Source organism: Sarcophilus harrisii, chromosome 3 (genome assembly GCF_902635505.1).
Source record: "Sarcophilus harrisii chromosome 3, mSarHar1.11, whole genome shotgun sequence".
Classification (NCBI taxonomy): Eukaryota; Metazoa; Chordata; class Mammalia; order Dasyuromorphia; family Dasyuridae; genus Sarcophilus; species Sarcophilus harrisii.
In genome coordinates, this window is record NC_045428.1 from 166,169,010 (window position 1) to 166,187,251 (window position 18,242).

The 18,242-nt window shown below is 32.3% G+C and overlaps 1 protein-coding gene across 1 annotated transcript in view; it reads left to right on the forward strand.

Moving 5' to 3' along the window:
* Window positions 1-18,242, forward strand: part of CUL4A (cullin 4A) — a 60,672-nt gene that overhangs the window by 16,836 nt on the left and 25,594 nt on the right. Inside the window, exons 4-6 of the mRNA XM_023500481.2 lie at window positions 2,806-2,875; window positions 4,586-4,659; window positions 13,805-13,967. Coding sequence (XP_023356249.1) covers window positions 2,806-2,875; window positions 4,586-4,659; window positions 13,805-13,967 — 307 coding nt within the window. The remainder of the gene's footprint in view (window positions 1-2,805; window positions 2,876-4,585; window positions 4,660-13,804; window positions 13,968-18,242) is intronic.

An 18,242-nucleotide genomic window follows, 5' to 3' on the forward strand; every position in this document is an offset into this window, starting at 1 on the left:
TTTGTTAAATTGGCATACTGAATGTAGAAATAGTTGGCAAAAATTAGTCTTGTAGATTGAACTCTTGAATTTTAACTTTTTTTCTCCTTAAATTGTGTTTCCATACCATGTTTGTATTTTTATGTGATCTGTCATATTTAATAGTACACTGTTTAATTCTTATACTAATCATAGGATTGTAAAGTACTTGTATATTCTTTATATGTGATGTGACATTTTAGATTTAGATTACTTATTGATTTGGGGCTTATCATTATATATAAAATAAGATGCTGATCTAAAACTATTGACTGATGAACTGCTTTATGGTTTTCCTTGCTGTTCTATGGAATAGGGAGTCTTTACCTCAATGATGTGTGTTCCTGGTTTTATTGAAACCTGCAGTACTACATTCATTTACTTCTAGAACTTGTCTCTTGGTTGTGTTGATCTACTTTTGTGTTATATTTTGATTTTTAACAGTACCTAGTTATTTTAATGATTGCTACTTTGTATTGTTATGGAAGTCTAGTCATGCTGGAGTTTCCCACCCCACATTCTTCAGTTTTTTTTCTTACTTCACTTGAAATTTTTATCACATTTTGGTATTAACATGTAGGAATTTCCATGGATGAGATTATACCTTAGAAGTACCTGTTAGCATATTTCAGTTAATTATTTGAATGATTTCTTTCTCAATATGTTTATATCCTAGGTATCCCCAAATATGGAATCTCAATTTTATAGTATTATGAATTTAGGTAATTTCTTAAGTTCGTCTGCACAAAAGCATTATGGTATGACCTAGAATTCATACAACTCGGAAGTTTCATGTTGTTATAGAGGGATATTCCCTTTCATGTTGTTATAGAGGGATATTCCCTGTCTCTTAAAAATGACCTATATTCTCTCAATCCAGAACATAGAAGCAACAGTCTTTTGCCCATTGGATTTATAGTTATGCGCTGTTTCCTTAAAATGTAAAACATTCCTAAGTTCCTGATATGTTTTTATTTTCCTTTAATATATGTTATGGTAATCTGCTTTATAAAATCTAAGGTTTGACCAGATGGTCAAGGCTTCATTCAGTTCAGTTTTGCCATAGACAGGCCATCCCAGAATAGTTTCCACAGATGCCTTTTTTGTCTAATAGTTTCACATTAGTAATAGGATGTAAAATGCTGTAGATATAATCATGCTTTATTTTTTCATTTATCTTCATTCAGTTAGAACTTAGAGAATCTATCCATAGCATTAGTATTCTCATAAAGGGAATTAATTAGACTAGAAGAGAGTTGCAGTACTGATCCCAGCACAGTCCTGGTTATTAGAAGCAAATATTTCTTTTGATAACCTTAATTTCCAAGGGAAGAATCCTAAAAATATCAAGTATATCTCTATTAAGAATTCCTTGCTTTACATAGGTGATATTGACAGAATTTTCTGAGAAATATAACTTTTAAGGACTTCTACGATGTAGAGACATTAATTGCTTATCCTTAGAGTTCCAGTTGAATACTCCTATACCCCAACACTTTCTTTTCAGTTCATTTTAGAAATGCTAATGTTGTATACCAAGGGAAGTTTTAAATTCAGATCCTCTCCATCATAAGACATGCCACCATCCCCCCCTGTTTGCACTCTCATACCTAACCCATACTTGGTTCTGAAGGAGAGCCTCCCAGGTTTTTATCTAGACCTCTTGATTTATTCATTCTGATGAGTTATCTGGACAGTTGATCAACAGATAAAATTCTCTTTCACTTTTTTTAAGTCAGTTTACCTTCCAATGATTAAAATTGGTAGTTTTTAACAATTTTTTTTTCAGAACTTGAATCTTTATCTTTACTAATGTTAAATATTGATTCTTTATTTGTTCAGTTGATTTTACTGACACAAATTTATAGTACTTCAGTAACCTAAAGCATGATTCCCTCTCAAATAGAGGTTCTTAACATTTCTGTATGTCTTAGACCTACCTCTGGTGGTCTGGCAAAGTCTCTCATCTTTGTTCATGAAGCTGAGGATTAATAGTCCCTGATTTTGAAAAAGTGAAGATGAAGTTGTTTTTGCTTAAGCCTATTATGAATTTTCTTGACAGTGTATAATTGAGATTGTCAGTACTCAAGTACCATTCTTTTTACTAAACTGTGATTTCCTTCTCTTTTAAATTATGCTTAGCCTGCTTCAGAACACATATATATATTGATGTTTAAGCTTTATAATTCCAAAATCATCTTGTTCCATAGATGAAATTTCATGTTAAGATTAGAGCCTCTGTTTTGAACATGAGTCAGAAAATTAGAGTTGAGACTTTAGCCTTTTTTTTTTTTTTTTTAAACTTCAGGCCCTCCCCACTGTATTCCTAACAATAATCTTTTCCATACTAAAAATAGCCCATGTTCTTGTTAATTGTCGTGACAAAGTCTAGTTATTTCTAGAGTGTCAGTGTCTCTAAAAATTAAGATCATTAGGTCAAGCCTTGTAAAACTATTAGTACCTTGGTTTTAGTCTTCTGTTGGCGGGGACCTAAGAAGGAAAGCCTGGATGAAGAAACCACCTGAAAATGTGTGAGAGAAAGAATAGAAGCCGAACTGGAATCTGGAAGTAGACATTCAGAAGTATCAAAGGCAATAAGAAAGTAATTGAAGGATCAAAGTATCATTAGAATTGACTGAAGAAAAAGGTTAATGTAAGGGTGAATAAGAACTTCAAGCTTAAAATACATGCTCTTGGATTTAACTTGGATAATTATCAAAATAATATTTGGGGAAAAGAAACGCTGAAATTAAGGCATAAATGAAATTTCCTTAGCAGGTGCTGCACAGATTCTCTAGATAGCGTTTTATTTTTAAAGAAGATAAACAAATGCTGGCAAGATCATTGCAGACAAATGGTAAGATTATTATATTTTTTTTGTAATTGATTATATATATTGTCTACTTTCACATTCTACTTCAGTTAAAAGCTTGTTGAAATAGAACTGATTGGATTTCAGTTTCTGTTTATTCATATCTTTTGTCCCATTCTAGTTCCTACTAGGGATGAAATGGGACAAAAAAGAAAACAAAGGAGATTTGAGTAATTGGGGTGGAATTATATCCCCTCCCCTTAACTCCAGTCAAGATGAAACGCTTTTTAAAAATCACACATATTTCAGCCATTTACAGAAGATGTAACTCAGACCTAACAGTTTGGCATTAGGTCAAGAAGTGATGATTGTTAAATCTCAACATGGATTTTAGCTGAGAAAAATTGATCTGTAAAATTTCTCATCCTAAATGATACAGCATTTCTGTTGCTCCTTAGTAAAGTCTTTAAATTAAAAAATGAAACAACATTAAGTGCTATAAATCCTCAGACTGTATATTTAAATGTTAGGTACAAAATTTTCATTCCAAATCCAAATGTAAATATTTTTTCCTTTGTACTCACTTGAAGATTACTTAATCTATTGCTTTTCTCAATTACCTAGTAAAATAAAAATTGTAACATAAAACCATATGTTAACTTTTATAAGAGCTCTGTATGAAGAAACTATTTATAAATGAAGTAGGCTTAATTTAATTGTATATGAAAGATGAAATCAGCAGTTTTAACTATAAATAATTTTAAAAGCCAATTTAGATGCAAAAATGTGTGGTATTTTTAAGGAAAACAGTAGCTGTTATTAGATAGAGACTATCCAATGTACTACATCCTTGTGTTAATTGTTTGAACTGTCATTTTTTAATAGTACTGAGCTTTTGTTAACTTGGTTCCCAAATCAATTAAGTTGGGAGTCAGACTGAGATAATAGTTTATAATGGTTTTTTGCTCTTGAAATTATACATAGATCTGGTTCATTTCTGAGTACCATGTACAAATAATAAGGCATTATTAACTTCATTCTATACATACATATATTTTGTAGTTTGTTTTTATGTATTTTTGGAGTGATAGAGAAAGGGAAAGTCTTGTCTTCCTAAATAGTGTTGTCTTTTTTTGTTTTGTTAGCATTGTTTTGATTGAGGTGAGTGGGTTGCATTTATATGTGTGTGTATGTATAAATATACATAGCCCACATAAATCTTCTTGCTCCACTCAATTATAGGAGTTAAAATCTTGCTGTCTATAAGTAATGCCCTATTCACTGTAGTGTATTAACTGTTTTTAATTTTATTTTATTGTTTTTTGCTGAGGCAATTGGGATTAAGTGACTTGTCCAAGGTCATACACCTAGGAAGTGTTTGTTGTCTGAAGCCACATTTGAACTCAGGTCTTCCTGACTTCAGGGCTGGTTCTCTATCCACTCTGCCACCTAGCTGTCCTCAGTGTATTAACTGTTGGAAAAAACTATACTACATATATATGAGCATAAAGGAAGCAGGGAGAGGAAAGAAGCTTGTAGCATTTTCCCTGGGAAAAATTTATCATATCTGTCAGAAAATGGCCAGTTTAAAAAAATGTGAATTACTTAGGGCCCCATTCATTAGCATTAAGAAAGAAATGTACATACATACATATATGCATATATATAAAACTTGGGATGGTTAATGTTATTAGTAATAAAAATTAAATGTATGTATTAGGAAAATAAAAATTGGTGTTTGTTTTTACTTTATAGATCATGATTAGAAGTATTTTCTTGTTTTTGGATCGCACTTATGTACTTCAGAATTCAATGCTTCCTTCTATATGGTAGGTATCTTTTTAAATTTCTGTGGTGTAAGTAAATCTACTAAAAGTATAAACTTGTTAAAATTTTGTTTTCCCAAGTAGTTATTTTTGGTAGCTTGTATATCTAGTTTTTAGGTTTTATCATGATATAAAAGCAAAGCTTCTTTTGACTTCTAAAGTATAAGACATTGTAGTGTAGTGAGACTGGCCTTGGAGTCAGGAAGACCTGGGTTCAAGTTCTGCCTTTTGACACTAATAATTGTGTGACCATGGGCAAGTCATTTAAATTTCATTGCCCAAGGCAACATTTTGTGACAGATGAGTTGCCTATCTGCATTGGTGGAGGAAGTTTCCACACCAGGAGTCCCCTCTACCATTGAAATCACAGGGCCAAGCTAAAGATATAAAGAGCTTTTTTTTTTTTTTTTTTTTTTTTTTTTTTTTTTTTTAATTCATGTTTAATTTTCAAAACATTTTTCAAAATTTTTTAATGTATCCATTATCTATCTTCTCTGGAAACATGTATATCCTCTTCCAGGAACCAGAGGTCCAGAACAGGATTGGATTTACCTCAACAGGCTTTGGGGAGAAATCCTTTATGCCAGTGACCACTTCTACTTACCCAGATCTACCCCATGGTGTGTAGACATTGAGTAGCATGTGCCTCTGGCCTCTTGAATAGAATACAGGTAGGACTGGCCAGAGCACAGTGAGTAGTCCAGGAGTGCGGTAAACGCATCATAAGCACCACAGTAACACCTTTTGTGCAGAATACATGGGCCTGTTGATTTCCTATGAAAGATTGGGAAAAGAATTGATAAGGCACGTTGTGTTTTCAAAGAAATAGAAATGCTTTGCATTCAAAAGTTTAATGAAAAAACTAGGCGGATGTACACATCAGTACAAAAAGGCAAAACTGTAAGAAAATATTAACATTCAGTCTGTCACTGAAAAGAGATTACAAACTTATAGCTATATTAAAATGACTATACAACTGAAAGACTGTCAACTTAAAAAATAAAGTAGAATACTGAAATTAACAATTAGCAGAGCCTCATATCAAATCTGAAAATAATTTGTCACAAAAGAAAAATATCAAAGGATGTAGAAGATAATTTTAATTGTTTTTTTCAGGGATTAACATTCATATAATTAAGATGATAGTACTATGTATAAAATCAGATAAAGAATGCCCCAGTTAATAGAGTATCTGTCTTTTTATCATAAAGTTGGAGTAAAATATTTTTGATGTCCTTGGAGAAGCAGACTATTTCTCATGATAAAAGAGTTTCCAAGAATTATGTCAGGTTATACTTTTAAATATAGAAAAAAAGTAAAACCTTGAAATTTAATGTAGAAATTTAAAAATCATTAGTCATAACTAGAACATGGAAAAACTTTGATAATACAAGTAGCAATAATAGCTCATTTATATAACAATGAAAGCATACACACACACACGCGCAGCTTTTGAGGTAGGTTTTGTTGCATAATATTATATGCATAAGATTGCTATAACATTATTATATGTAGTAGATGAGAACTCAGAGAAGTTAAATGACTTAGGAATGGTCACATATTTATTAAACGGCAAAGCCAATACTAAAACTTATGTTGCCTGCCTCCCAGTGTGGTGTTCTTTCTCTCATATGAAGCCAGAATTCTCTTTTAAAAATAAGCGCACACACACACATACACACACACACTAAATTCTCAGAGCCCCTACTCTAAAGGTTATATTATAACCCTCCATTTGATAACGTGTATACCTCTACTAGGTTCATCTAACATTTTAGCACTGTCCAAAAACCTTGGTTCATAGGATCCTCCTGACTTTGTTTTACAGTATATATATATATTTTTTTATGTAATATTTACATAAATGTATGCATATTATATATGTGTGTGTATTTAAAACTATATCCTCATATCTTGAAATGAGATTTTTAGATTTCTCTTACAAGATTTCTTTCCTTAATAACATTATTGTGCATTGTGTTTACAAGTAACTTTATTCTTCCCTTCTGAAATATTACTGCTGCCACCAAGTATGAAGATATATGCTCCAAACATATACACTATATTGTGGTGGTTTATCAGGACCTATTAGATTAGTAGAACAGATCTCGACCTGAGACATCAGCATTCCAATAATACTTTCCCCTTCTGCAACACAGATCAAATATTTTGATCAGTTTCCTGCCTGATTAATATGCCAAACTTTCATTCCTAGACCCATATCTTAATTTTTTTCTCCACTTCTTGTGGAAGTGGTTTTAACTCTAGCACCTACCCTTCTTTATTTTTATAACACCTGTGGGATTTTAAATTTTAAGTAACTGGATGCAATTGAATAAATTTTAAAATTGGAGAAGAGGATATGAGAAAATAAGAGAACTCATAATTATCTTAGGTAGTGCATAACTACATTGTTCTCTAACTCGCCAAATCTACCTCATTTCCTTGAGTAGTCTCATGTAACCTGATCTATTATCTTAAGACATCAGCGTTTCTTATCGAGGACACCTCCCACATTCGCTGTAGTCTCCCCCTGTGTTCTTTGCTAAGTTCAACAATTACTTATTATGTGCTTTACTAGAGTTTAAACAGGATTTCATTCTTGCTGTCATAGAGCTTACCTGATAGGTGAAGTGATGCATTAAAAGCATTTGTTCTTTTTGTGTCTTAGTTATACAAGAAAAGTATAAGACAAGTTTGTGTGACATAGGACTAGGGAGAATAGAGAAGATCTCATGGAATAGATCACATTTAAGCTGAATTTAAAAGGATGAGTAATATTTCAAAAAACTAAAATTTAAGAATCTAGTAGAAAAGAATGGTATTCTGGACCAGAACCTATCAATTTAAGAAGCTATCTAAATATCCCTTTGTTAGAATGGCTCTTCTCTCTAGCTTCCAATTCCCTGGGGCTCATAACCAAGGATTTATCTTCTTCATCCCTTTCCCTTGCCTTTCTCCACACAAAGCCATTAGAAAGCTGCCTCAGCATTGTGCAGATCTGATCTTGTGTCCATAAGCCTATGTTAAGAGGTAATGAAAATTGTATTTGCTTCTCTTTACCTTCAGAAAAACCAAATGTTAAATAAAACCTCATTTCTCTGAACCATTTATGTAGAACAAGTTCTCAAAATGTAGAGAGGTAATGTGAAGTGTAGTGGATAGTGAATTGAACTTAGACTCAAGTATTTCGTTTCAAGTCCACTTTTGATACACACTTTGTGACCTAAGTCCCTTAACCTCTTAGTGCCCCAGGATCTCTCTAAGCCTAAAAATAGAAAACATACCACTATGCATCAATAAGGGGTTTCTTCATTGAGGCCTTTCCAATACCAGTGACTTTACAGGTACAGTTCAGAATATACATATAAAATAAGGACTACATTAGCAAAATTGAACTATTTTAGTCATTTTAATCTTATTTGATATCTACAGTTTAACTTAATAAATTTTTGATACTTGCTACCTTATGTTAACTTTTATAATAACAAGGTTTAAAAATGGTGAAGGAAAAATTGATTTTCCTAAATCAGTAAATTCAAATGTATTAGCTTTTGGGGATTGGTTTTAAAAAGATATATTTAGCATTAGGTGCCAAATTTAAATCTGGTTGGATTCAGTATTATTCTTTAACAGAATGTAAAAAGCCAGAGTACCTTAGTTTGAATCCTGTCTCTGCTACTCATTCCTTATGTGATCTCAAGAAAATCACTTCACCTTTCTGGGCTGGTACTTTTAGATTAATATATTGTGCATTTTCTAACAATTATCTGTAAAAAATGGTTATTTTCTAGGAACACTTTAGAGTCTCTAACTTGTCTTCACTAAAAAACAAGAGTCTCAGAATTATAGAGTTAACTTTGAAGAGTGTCTGGGTGTTCAAAAAATTCTTGTAATATATTAAAAAAAAAAAAAAAAGAAAAACTTAAGAAACTAAAATTCAGTATTTTTATTGAAATTTAAAATCATTACATCAGTTTAAAATTATCTGCAAAAAAAGTGCTTATATACATTCCTAACAAAGAACATTGTTTTAGAAATATGATATTGTACATGAAATCACTATGTTGTATTAATACTTGAGGAAACAAATTTATTGTCTTTCTGCCCAAGATTTTTAAGCTCAAAGGAATTGATTTTTTTATACCTTGTTTTTTTAGCCTTCCCTGGGAAATGAAGTATTTAAAATACATGATTTTTAAAAATTTATAGGTCACCATAATCCTGTAACCATTGGAAATTTTTTTATTCTAATCATTTATGTCATGAAAATATTTATAAAAATATTTCCTGCTTTGTTAAGCAGTACACTAAATATAATTTAATTTTCCTTGATTGATTAAAGGTATTAAGAACTGTCTTTTTTCCTTTTTTCTTTTTTTTTTTTTTTAAAGCAGGTGATGATTGATTTTTTTTTCTTGACTAGGTCACCTGACATTGCTTACTGCTCTCAATAGGAATGATTTTTTCCCCTCTTCCCCACCTCTGCTGCCACTTTCCATTACTTCTGATCTAGAGAAGCCCTGAAGCAACATAGGTTGTCATAGTCAAATAGATGACCAGTTTTCCTTTGCCAGTAATATAAATTGTATACATGAAACTTGAGTAAGCATTATTAGGCCTAAGAAGAATGCATGAGCTTTATGATAGCTGTTTAAATGTCATAGTCATACCCTTAATGATCCTCTCCACCTCAGAATGAACCTTTTATCTACCATATTTTATGTGCTTTTATACTCCATCTCTCCTCTGAAAGGAGAAAGCTGGATTTCATTATCCAGTGTCAGTATTGTTATGACAGTTCATTTCCTTAATGTTCAGTCATATCTACTCTTTTTTTCCAGTTTATGGCTATCTTCTAGATGGTTTAATTTGCCAGAAGTTGGACAGATAAATGAGGCATTTCTCTATGACTTGAGTGGAGTGGGGGTGGAGATAATCTGACTTGTATCATCAAATGAAAAATAAGAAACCATGAATATAATCAGCCTTTTGAAGATCAGTTTACTTTCCTCTCACTCTGCCAGTATTGCCTATTAGAATCTAAGAAACTTGTAATTTGCTGGATTTTGCTTTTTTAAAGTGTAAAATAAAATGCAAAATGGAAGGTTAAGCTTTTTTTTTTAAAGATTAATTTTCACTGAAATAAGACAGATTAAAACAATCTTTACTAAAAGGTAAAAAAAGAAATATGTAAGCCTGAGACTTGAGTAATAAAATTTAAACAAATTTTCAGTATAGTTGTTAATGATTATTCTACTTCTGAAGTGTTTTAAAAAGTATCAAAACCTAGCTCAGAAAGTATCTGTGTGAGCAACTGTTCGTGACAGTATTTTTCCACTAAATTTTAACTATGATGAAATCTTGAGAGATTCTTAGCAAAATGATTTACAATTTAGCATTTTTAATTCACATGAAAATATTCTGTTTAACTGAAGAAAAGTATAAAATGGCTTTGATAATTTGTGATTATAGAAATGTATAAATGTTAAATGTATGTTAAAATGTTTTAGTATATAGCTATCTCGGAAAATATTCAGATATTAGTCAGGTTTCTTACATTAAAAAAATAAATGAAAAGTAATGCCTTTTCTTATGGTGATGAGATTTACAACTAGATGGGCTCTTAGAGATCATCTTATCCGGTCTCCTCATTTTACAGATAACGGGTGCTGTGGCTCAGGGATATAATAAAGGACATTTCCGAAGTCACATAGGTAGCAGATGGCAATGCCCTAGATTCAAATAGAAGTCTCCTTGATTCCAGATTCTTTATTTTTCTTATTAGGATGGTGGTGGTGTGATGGTGATGATGATAGATTCATTGAATAACATTTGAACTGGCTTCACACAAAAACAAAGTAGCATGAGAGGGTGTGTGTGGGTGTCTATATTTGCAGACCTAGTAACAAACTGTGTGTCTGTTTTCTAAGGGCCAGCCTAGCTGTGTATGCAAAGGCTTATCACCGGAAGGTTGGCTACCAGGTGGTGATTTTTTGGCCACAGCAATCCATGAAATGGACAGAAACACAATATGGCCCTTGTTTCTATCCATGCCCCTTTACTTCTATAGAGGCTAGAAAGTGAAGCAGAAGGGGCACTAAAATTCACACAATCTAAGACCATCTACAAACATTCAGTATTGGTACTCTTAATGTGTGATTTTTGTCCAACAATCAAATTTTCACATTACCGGAGGAACTGAACCAGATTCCTATTGGCATTTGCTACAAAAGAAACCAGAAGAATTAAAGATTACAACTAAATGGAAGGTCAGATCAGAAGTTCTCTTCAAGGCAGTAAATAAAAGAAGTAGTCTCATCATGCACCCAAAAAACAAATGCCTTATTACTGTTTCTCATTATTTTAAGAAGAAGGTTGGAAGGCACTGGATGATAAGTACTTGAATAACATAAACAAAAACCATTTTATAGAAATGTAGTAGCTATGAACACACAGCCTCTTCAAAACCAACAGTATTCATCATAATATCATTTTAGAAGAGGATTTAAAATGAGAAGAAAATATTTCATAAGATTATAGAAGCTCCATTTTTTTTTTTAATGTAAAGTGTCAACTCCAGATAATGGACATCTTTCACCATTTTAGAGTGGTGATAAATAATTTAGCCAGTAAATAATCACAACAATTCCAGAGTTTAATAATAAAAGAGCCCAGAAATTACCTTAGTCAACAAATATTTCTTTGACAAGTAGAAAGATGTGGCAGTTAAAGGTATTACTTATTCTTAAAAAATCATTTGCCTAATCTTAATATTGGAAGATGATGAAATGTAAGAAGTGGTTTCACTTCATGAAACACTAAAAAAAACCAGTCAAATAGAAAAAAAGAGCTTGGCATTAGATCTGGTAATATCAGACATTCCTAGAACATTTAAAATTAGAGTAGCAAGTAGTTAAAATTTCACCATAAGTTAAAGTTTTATAATGGTGATATGTTCTCATCAGCCATGATGGTAGAACCACAGTATTTGGATTATACATCTAGTATTTGACCAGATACATATGAGGGAATTCTTTAGAGCTGACACAGAATAAGTATTCTGAGACTGATTTTTCAAGATAACTGAAAAAAGAATCACCAAGACTGCATTGATGGAAAATAGTATGAGAAAACATACTGAGCTTTTTTTTTACCTTGGGAAATATTTGTGAAATTATAATAGGTTATCTTTTATGAAAACAGAGGAACAAGAATTAAATGCAAAACAAGTATATGTCAACCTGACATATTTGCAAGTATCTTGGAAGATATCCTCAAAAGGCTCCCTGTTGATAGCAAGATTTTCCAAATTTTCCAGTTCATATGACGTACAAAGTACATCAAGCCCTGGAATAGAAGTTCTCCTTTAGGTGATTCAATTCAGTAAATGCTAAGTGTCTGCTTTATGCAAGGTTCTGCTGGCTACTATTCTAGGGAAAGAAATATGGTTGTCTTAGAGAATAAAATTGATGATAAATTAACATTGTCCATGCTATGATATGCTGCTGATTTGGCACCCTGTTAACAAGCAATACAAATGACAATTGAGGCTAGAATTGTTTAGGAGGAAACTGGACTGGATTAGACTTGAAAAACTGTAGTGCTTTCTATAGACCCAAATTAAGTGCCCAAAAAAGCTAAATTTAAAAGTAGTAGTGTTCTCCCCGATTCCATATCACTAATGGAATGTGATATGCATAGAAGAATCAAAATTACATTAAAAGGATAGTGGAAATGTATGGTGAGCAAAAATACGGAATTTACAGCTTATGAAAAGCTGAGAAGTCATCTGGCCCAACTCCTTCATCTTGAAGATGAGGAAAAGGTGTTAAGTGATTTGCCCAAGATCACACAGGTAGTGAGAAGTAGAGCTGGAATTTAAATAGGATCTTCTGACTTCAATATCAGTGGCACAAGCCCGCTGCACCATACTGCCACATCTAGGCTTCAGTATGTTATCGATAAATTGCATGGGTGATAAGCAATATAAAAAACATACAGATCAACAGTTGGGTGTTTTGATACCTTTGGGCCGTTAAAAAGAATAAGAAAAAAGGCCTCCAACATGTTGAGTAGGTCCTCTGTGGAAGATTTATGGAAAGACATGGATAAGAATCACAGGATGAGAAGGCATTGGAAGGGTTGCAATCTACATTGGTGGAGGGAGTACCCACACTGATGAAATCATGGATCTGTCACAGTAAGTATACATATATAGATAAATATGCAGTTAAAGAATGTTTTCACAAAACTGAATAAATTATGGGTATGTATCTGTTACATAAGGAATAAAATTTTGATCAAAATAGCAGAAAAAAATGAGACTTTGAAAAGTTTTGTAGAGAAGCAGAAGTAGAAAAAGAAATCTGGTGAAGAAAAGGAAATACAGTGAGTAGATGGAAGTAGTAAACCAAAGACAAAAAGTACTAGATTCCAAGGCCCATAAAATTCATAGCCGGTCACCTACTAAAAATAGTTTGAAGCCCTGAATTTAGGTGAGCTACATTTATGGTGCAGGTTTACATTTGATACGGTGTAGTTAAAAATTTGTACATGTTAGACCAGAAGTGGGGCTTTATGACTTGACATTTGAAAATAAGCTTGCCATGTTGCTTTAAAGAAGTACAATACAATCTTATTTCTGTTCTAGGAATTAACTAATATTCTCAAATGATGTACAAAACATTGGGTGTTTACAAAGAAAAAAATGAAACTATCCCTGTTTACCTTTTAAGAGTGTTGAGGAAGAGACGAGGAAACATACACATATACAAAATAAATTTGGAGGGAAGGGAATACACCAATGATTAGTAATCAGGAAAGTATTTCTAAGAGGGAGCCTGTGAATTGAGCCTGAGATGAGAGAACAATCCAGGCATAGCAGACATTCTATCAGAGGCAGGAAACCAAATGTTATATATTTGTTTGCAATTTTTGTGGGTGAAGGGATAAAATATGTAATCATCCTGAAAAGGCAAGATATGTCATTTAAAGAAACTTTAGGTGTATTAAATTGGTAAAGGGATATTTTTGACATTTTGATGCACTTAGAGAATTAACTTTTTTGCTGCTAATTCTATAATAGTAAAACTAACCATATTTACTGACCACCGAGTTCTAACTTTATTCTTTATTATTTGTACAGGGACATGGGATTAGAACTATTTAGAAACCACGTTATTAGTGATAAACTGGTTCAAAGTAAGACTATTGATGGAATTCTTCTGCTAATTGAACGAGAGAGAAATGGTGAAGCTGTGGACAGGAGCTTATTACGAAGTCTTTTGAGTATGCTCTCTGATCTTCAAGTAAGTTTATAATCTTATGATCCTTTCAATGCTGTTGATAAATCTGACATACTAGAGTAAAAAAGGGGGGGGCTTTGTAAAAAATTACATAATTTTCAATAATAAATTCGGTTGGTTTTCATATTTAATGGGAAAAAAGGCATTAAAGGACCATTTTGGGGGTTGGGAATTTCAATATACAAGGCAAGTCATTTAACATCTCAGTGGCCCAGGTAAAATTTTTAGAATACAAGTTACTGTTTTCTGTATCAGGAGAATGAATTTCTATTTTGGAAGTTCACTAAATTAACAAAATCACAGGTATAGACTCATCTTCTTTTTCTTCTTTTTTTTTTTTCGGGGTGGGGGGTGGAGAGGAGGGTAGAAAAACATCTTTCATTTAAAATAGTGCTTTTTTGAGATGACAGTTTTGGGAAACAAAAGTGGCAGCATTGTGGTCTTAATTTGTTTTTAATTCTGTTACTATATAGTATATAGCACAGGATTTTCTTTTGTCAATAGCATCCTTAGGGAACAAGTTAGGATTTAAATTTAAATTTTAAATTTAAATTGTTGGAAAGGTATTTGTAGTACTTTGATTTTCAACTTTTTTTTTTTTTTTTTTTTTTTGGTAAAGAGAACCAGCCAAAAGTTTAAAAGTAAACCAGTCTTGTTTTTGGCTTCCTAACCTCTTTCTCTTTCCCTTTTTTTATAGCACCTTCTACAATCAGTGTTTTCAAATTCTGGTTTTGCTCTCCCTCATTAAAACTTTTGTTTTATAGTTTTGAATCATCTCTCAAAAATGAGCATTTTTGTAAACACAATAGAACAGAAAAGAGAGGATTGGTCTTCATTTCACACTACTTTTTTAAAAAGGATACAATAAATTCCACATGTTACTTTCAGAATTGTCTTGCTTATCTGTGCTTCCTTTTGAATTTCTGTTCCCTTCTGTGTGTTGTTTGTGATTCAGTGGCATTCTTTGCTTAACTCCCTCTCTGTAGGTATTTCATTTCCTATTAAAAGCAGAGGTGGGGGGTTGGAGGGCTAAGGGCTCAGATCTTTTGTAAAAATAAGCTTAGGTAAACAATATCCAGATCCATAAATGTCTTTCCCTGCACTTCTCTGACCAGAAATACGTAACATTTCCTCATAGTGGCCCTCCGAAGACATGCTTGATCATGGCTTTTAGTCAGTTTTTAAGACTTTAAAAGTTATTTCCTTTATGACGTTGTTCTTGTGTAATGTGGTTTTCTGACTCTGCTCACTTTATTCTGTATCCTTTCCTACTTCCCAGGGGTTCTTTGAAACTATCTCTTATTTCTTAACATCACAGTGTTGTTCAACACTGCATTTGGTTAGCCAATCTCCATTTGATGGACATCCCCTTAGATTAAAGTTCTGTTCTTTTAATCCCTCTTTAAAAATTAGGAAATTTTGTTTTTCTTGTGACTCTTCCTTCCCTGGGATTAGGCTCCCTCTTAATCTCCTTCATCCAAATCCATTCTTTATTTTTTCTGTTAAAAATAATATATTTCTACAACACAATCTGTTAATTGTGTGCATGTTAGCACTTGTTTGTGTATTCAACCTAACTTTTTCCAATTAGGATAAAAATAAAATTTATGAGGCCTGGTCTCCTTATCTTTTCTTCCAGGTTCCTGCCCCATTAGAAAAATTAGCAAATTCCACTCCCTCCTTCTTTTTGTGTTTTTCCCTTCCTTGCATTTTTAACAGAACTCAGAACAGAACTAGTCCATTTTCAGATGTTTTGATTTGCTTAATATCTTTTGAAGACATTAAGATTCTGAAAGGACACTTGGATGTTCTCCCTCTGTTAGAAATTAGTACTACATTGTAACTTGCTCAAATAAATTTGCCATTCTAGTTTTCTTTTGACTTTTGACACTGGCATTTCGAAGTTCCTACTCAATTCTGGTCTTTAGAACTGTTAGAAAGTTCTCTTCCATTCATTTTTCATTTTTTTTCCTTAGATAATCATACCCATCTTTGAAGGAATAAGTTTCTTTTGGTTGTTATTCTGTATCTTCTTTTTGCCTCTTGGGATGTTGTATTCCAATATCTCTGCTTCTGTGTTCCTGACTGTTAACACTGGGAACTTAAAACTATTTCTTTCTGGTATTTTTTCTTTGCTTTCATGTGGAAATTGGATTTTGGCTAGAACATTACTAGGACTTTATTTTCAGATTTTTTTAAGGAAGTGATAAAATTTCCCCTCTCTATTTTTACCCTTATCTTTGCAATATGATGTCCAGGTGTGGTTTTTTTTTTTTTTTTTTTAATTATGGTTTTTCAGAGAGTCTTAAATAAACTTGTTTTGACTTTTTTTGGAGACCTCTTTTTGATACCAGATACCTTAAGTTATCTTTTCCATTTAAAAAAAATCTTTTTTAGTTTGGTCTAATTTTCTGCTCCTGTAATCATTGATTTTTTTTTTTTTTATTTTTTTTTTTGGCCTACTGTAATTTTTAAAGTCCATTATTTAGGTAGAGTTTATTACTTTCCCTTCTAAACTATACTTCCAATTCTTTTCTCAAGAGCTTTTATTTTACAATATTTTTATTACTTGTTTTATTTCCCCTAGGTTTTCATATAGTCATTGTGAAAAATCCTTTTTTCCCTTCTTTGGGTCTCAGCTTTCTATTGTTAAACAGTTACTTTTTCTTTTAAATTCAACTTTTTGGGCATGTCTAGGTCTATAAGTAGTTTATTGTAGTGAATACTGGCTTCAATTTACACAAATCCCCAACCTTAATTCCTGAACTTAGGGCTCTGTGCCAAGACCAGGCTTTACCCCATCCTGAAGTAGTAGTTTGTTTTGGATGAGTTGGTCAACTCTTTTAACTTCTGTCTCCTAACATTCTTAGCGGTTCGTAGCACTAAGTCTTCTAGGTTCTCTACTATGTATCAGGGCTGGGTGCTGCCAGGTGTCATGGAGCTCTTTAACCTGGGATATTGTTAGTCACTGCTACAGATTTGAGTGATTTCCAAAGTCCACAAGGAACATTTCTGACCTCCTTGGGCTAAAAAGAGCTCTTTACTTTTTATTCCTAAGGGAAGTGTGTGCACATGTACACACACATTCTCTTCACTAACATCAGCTTTGCTGGAGATCCCTTTTTCTCTAGCCAAAGGACTTCTAGCTGACTTCTAGGTTGGAAGAAGTTAAATTTTATTGGCTATATTAGTCATTATTTCATCTGGTTTAGCTTTTTACTTTGGGGAGGGTGGTTTCATTTTTAGAGAATTAGCATAATGTAATATACACATGATTATGCCAGCAGTTCTCTAGTACTCTGAATTAATTATTCTGAAAAGATCTTATTAAATATGGTTCATATCTATGAAGGTCTATTCAATGCAAAACAGAGTTCTTATAAAGTCGATGAATTGTGGTTTGGGGACAAAAGCCCTATACATATATTTTAAAATTCTGCCTTAAGATTTTAAGAAAAGGTATGATGAAAATCCCCTCTCTCCCACATTTTAACTCTTGGGAGGGGACAGAATCCAAACTGAACACTTAGAAAGTAAATATTTCTAATTATAAAACTCAAAAGGTTTGATTTATGTGTAATACCCCTCTTATGTATTTATGATAGTTTTCTACTAGACATAGTTTTTGCAACTAGATGCATAAATAGGTTTAATTAAAAGTGCTAATTAAGCAGAATTAGTAACATGCTATACTACATGCTACATAAAAAAGAATTTAATAGATTTGTTTGTTTTCCTCCTAAATCAATCACTGTTACTTTTTTGGTGTGATTTGTTTAATTAGAATCTTTTTTAAAACCAAATGAGAGAGAAGAAAATTATAACCTGAGCTTCAGAATCTTTCTCAAATTATCTGAACTACTCTTCTAAATGTTAATGCAAAAATATGCCATGTATAGAGTTATTTAGCTAAATAATTTTGCAGTAATCTTAATATATTATGACTAAATATAGACTATAGTCTATAGTCTTGGTATGTTCCTAAAAATACTGATTTTTTTTTTTTAAGAGAATTTTATTGTCTAAAATTTTGGCTACCCAGAAACAAGTATCAGATTTTGTGGATTTGTTGATGAGGAACTGTTCTTTCTGACATTAATGCCACAAAAATACAACCATATTTGAAACAATGTTAGATTATATAAACTTGACATTCATCCTAACATGCCTTGCTGAAAAAATTTGACATTTGAAAACCAGCATTTAGCTATGTACTTACATATTTCTGCCTCAGGAATCCAAATTGGTCCAACATGATTCTAGGAGTTTTAGGCACTA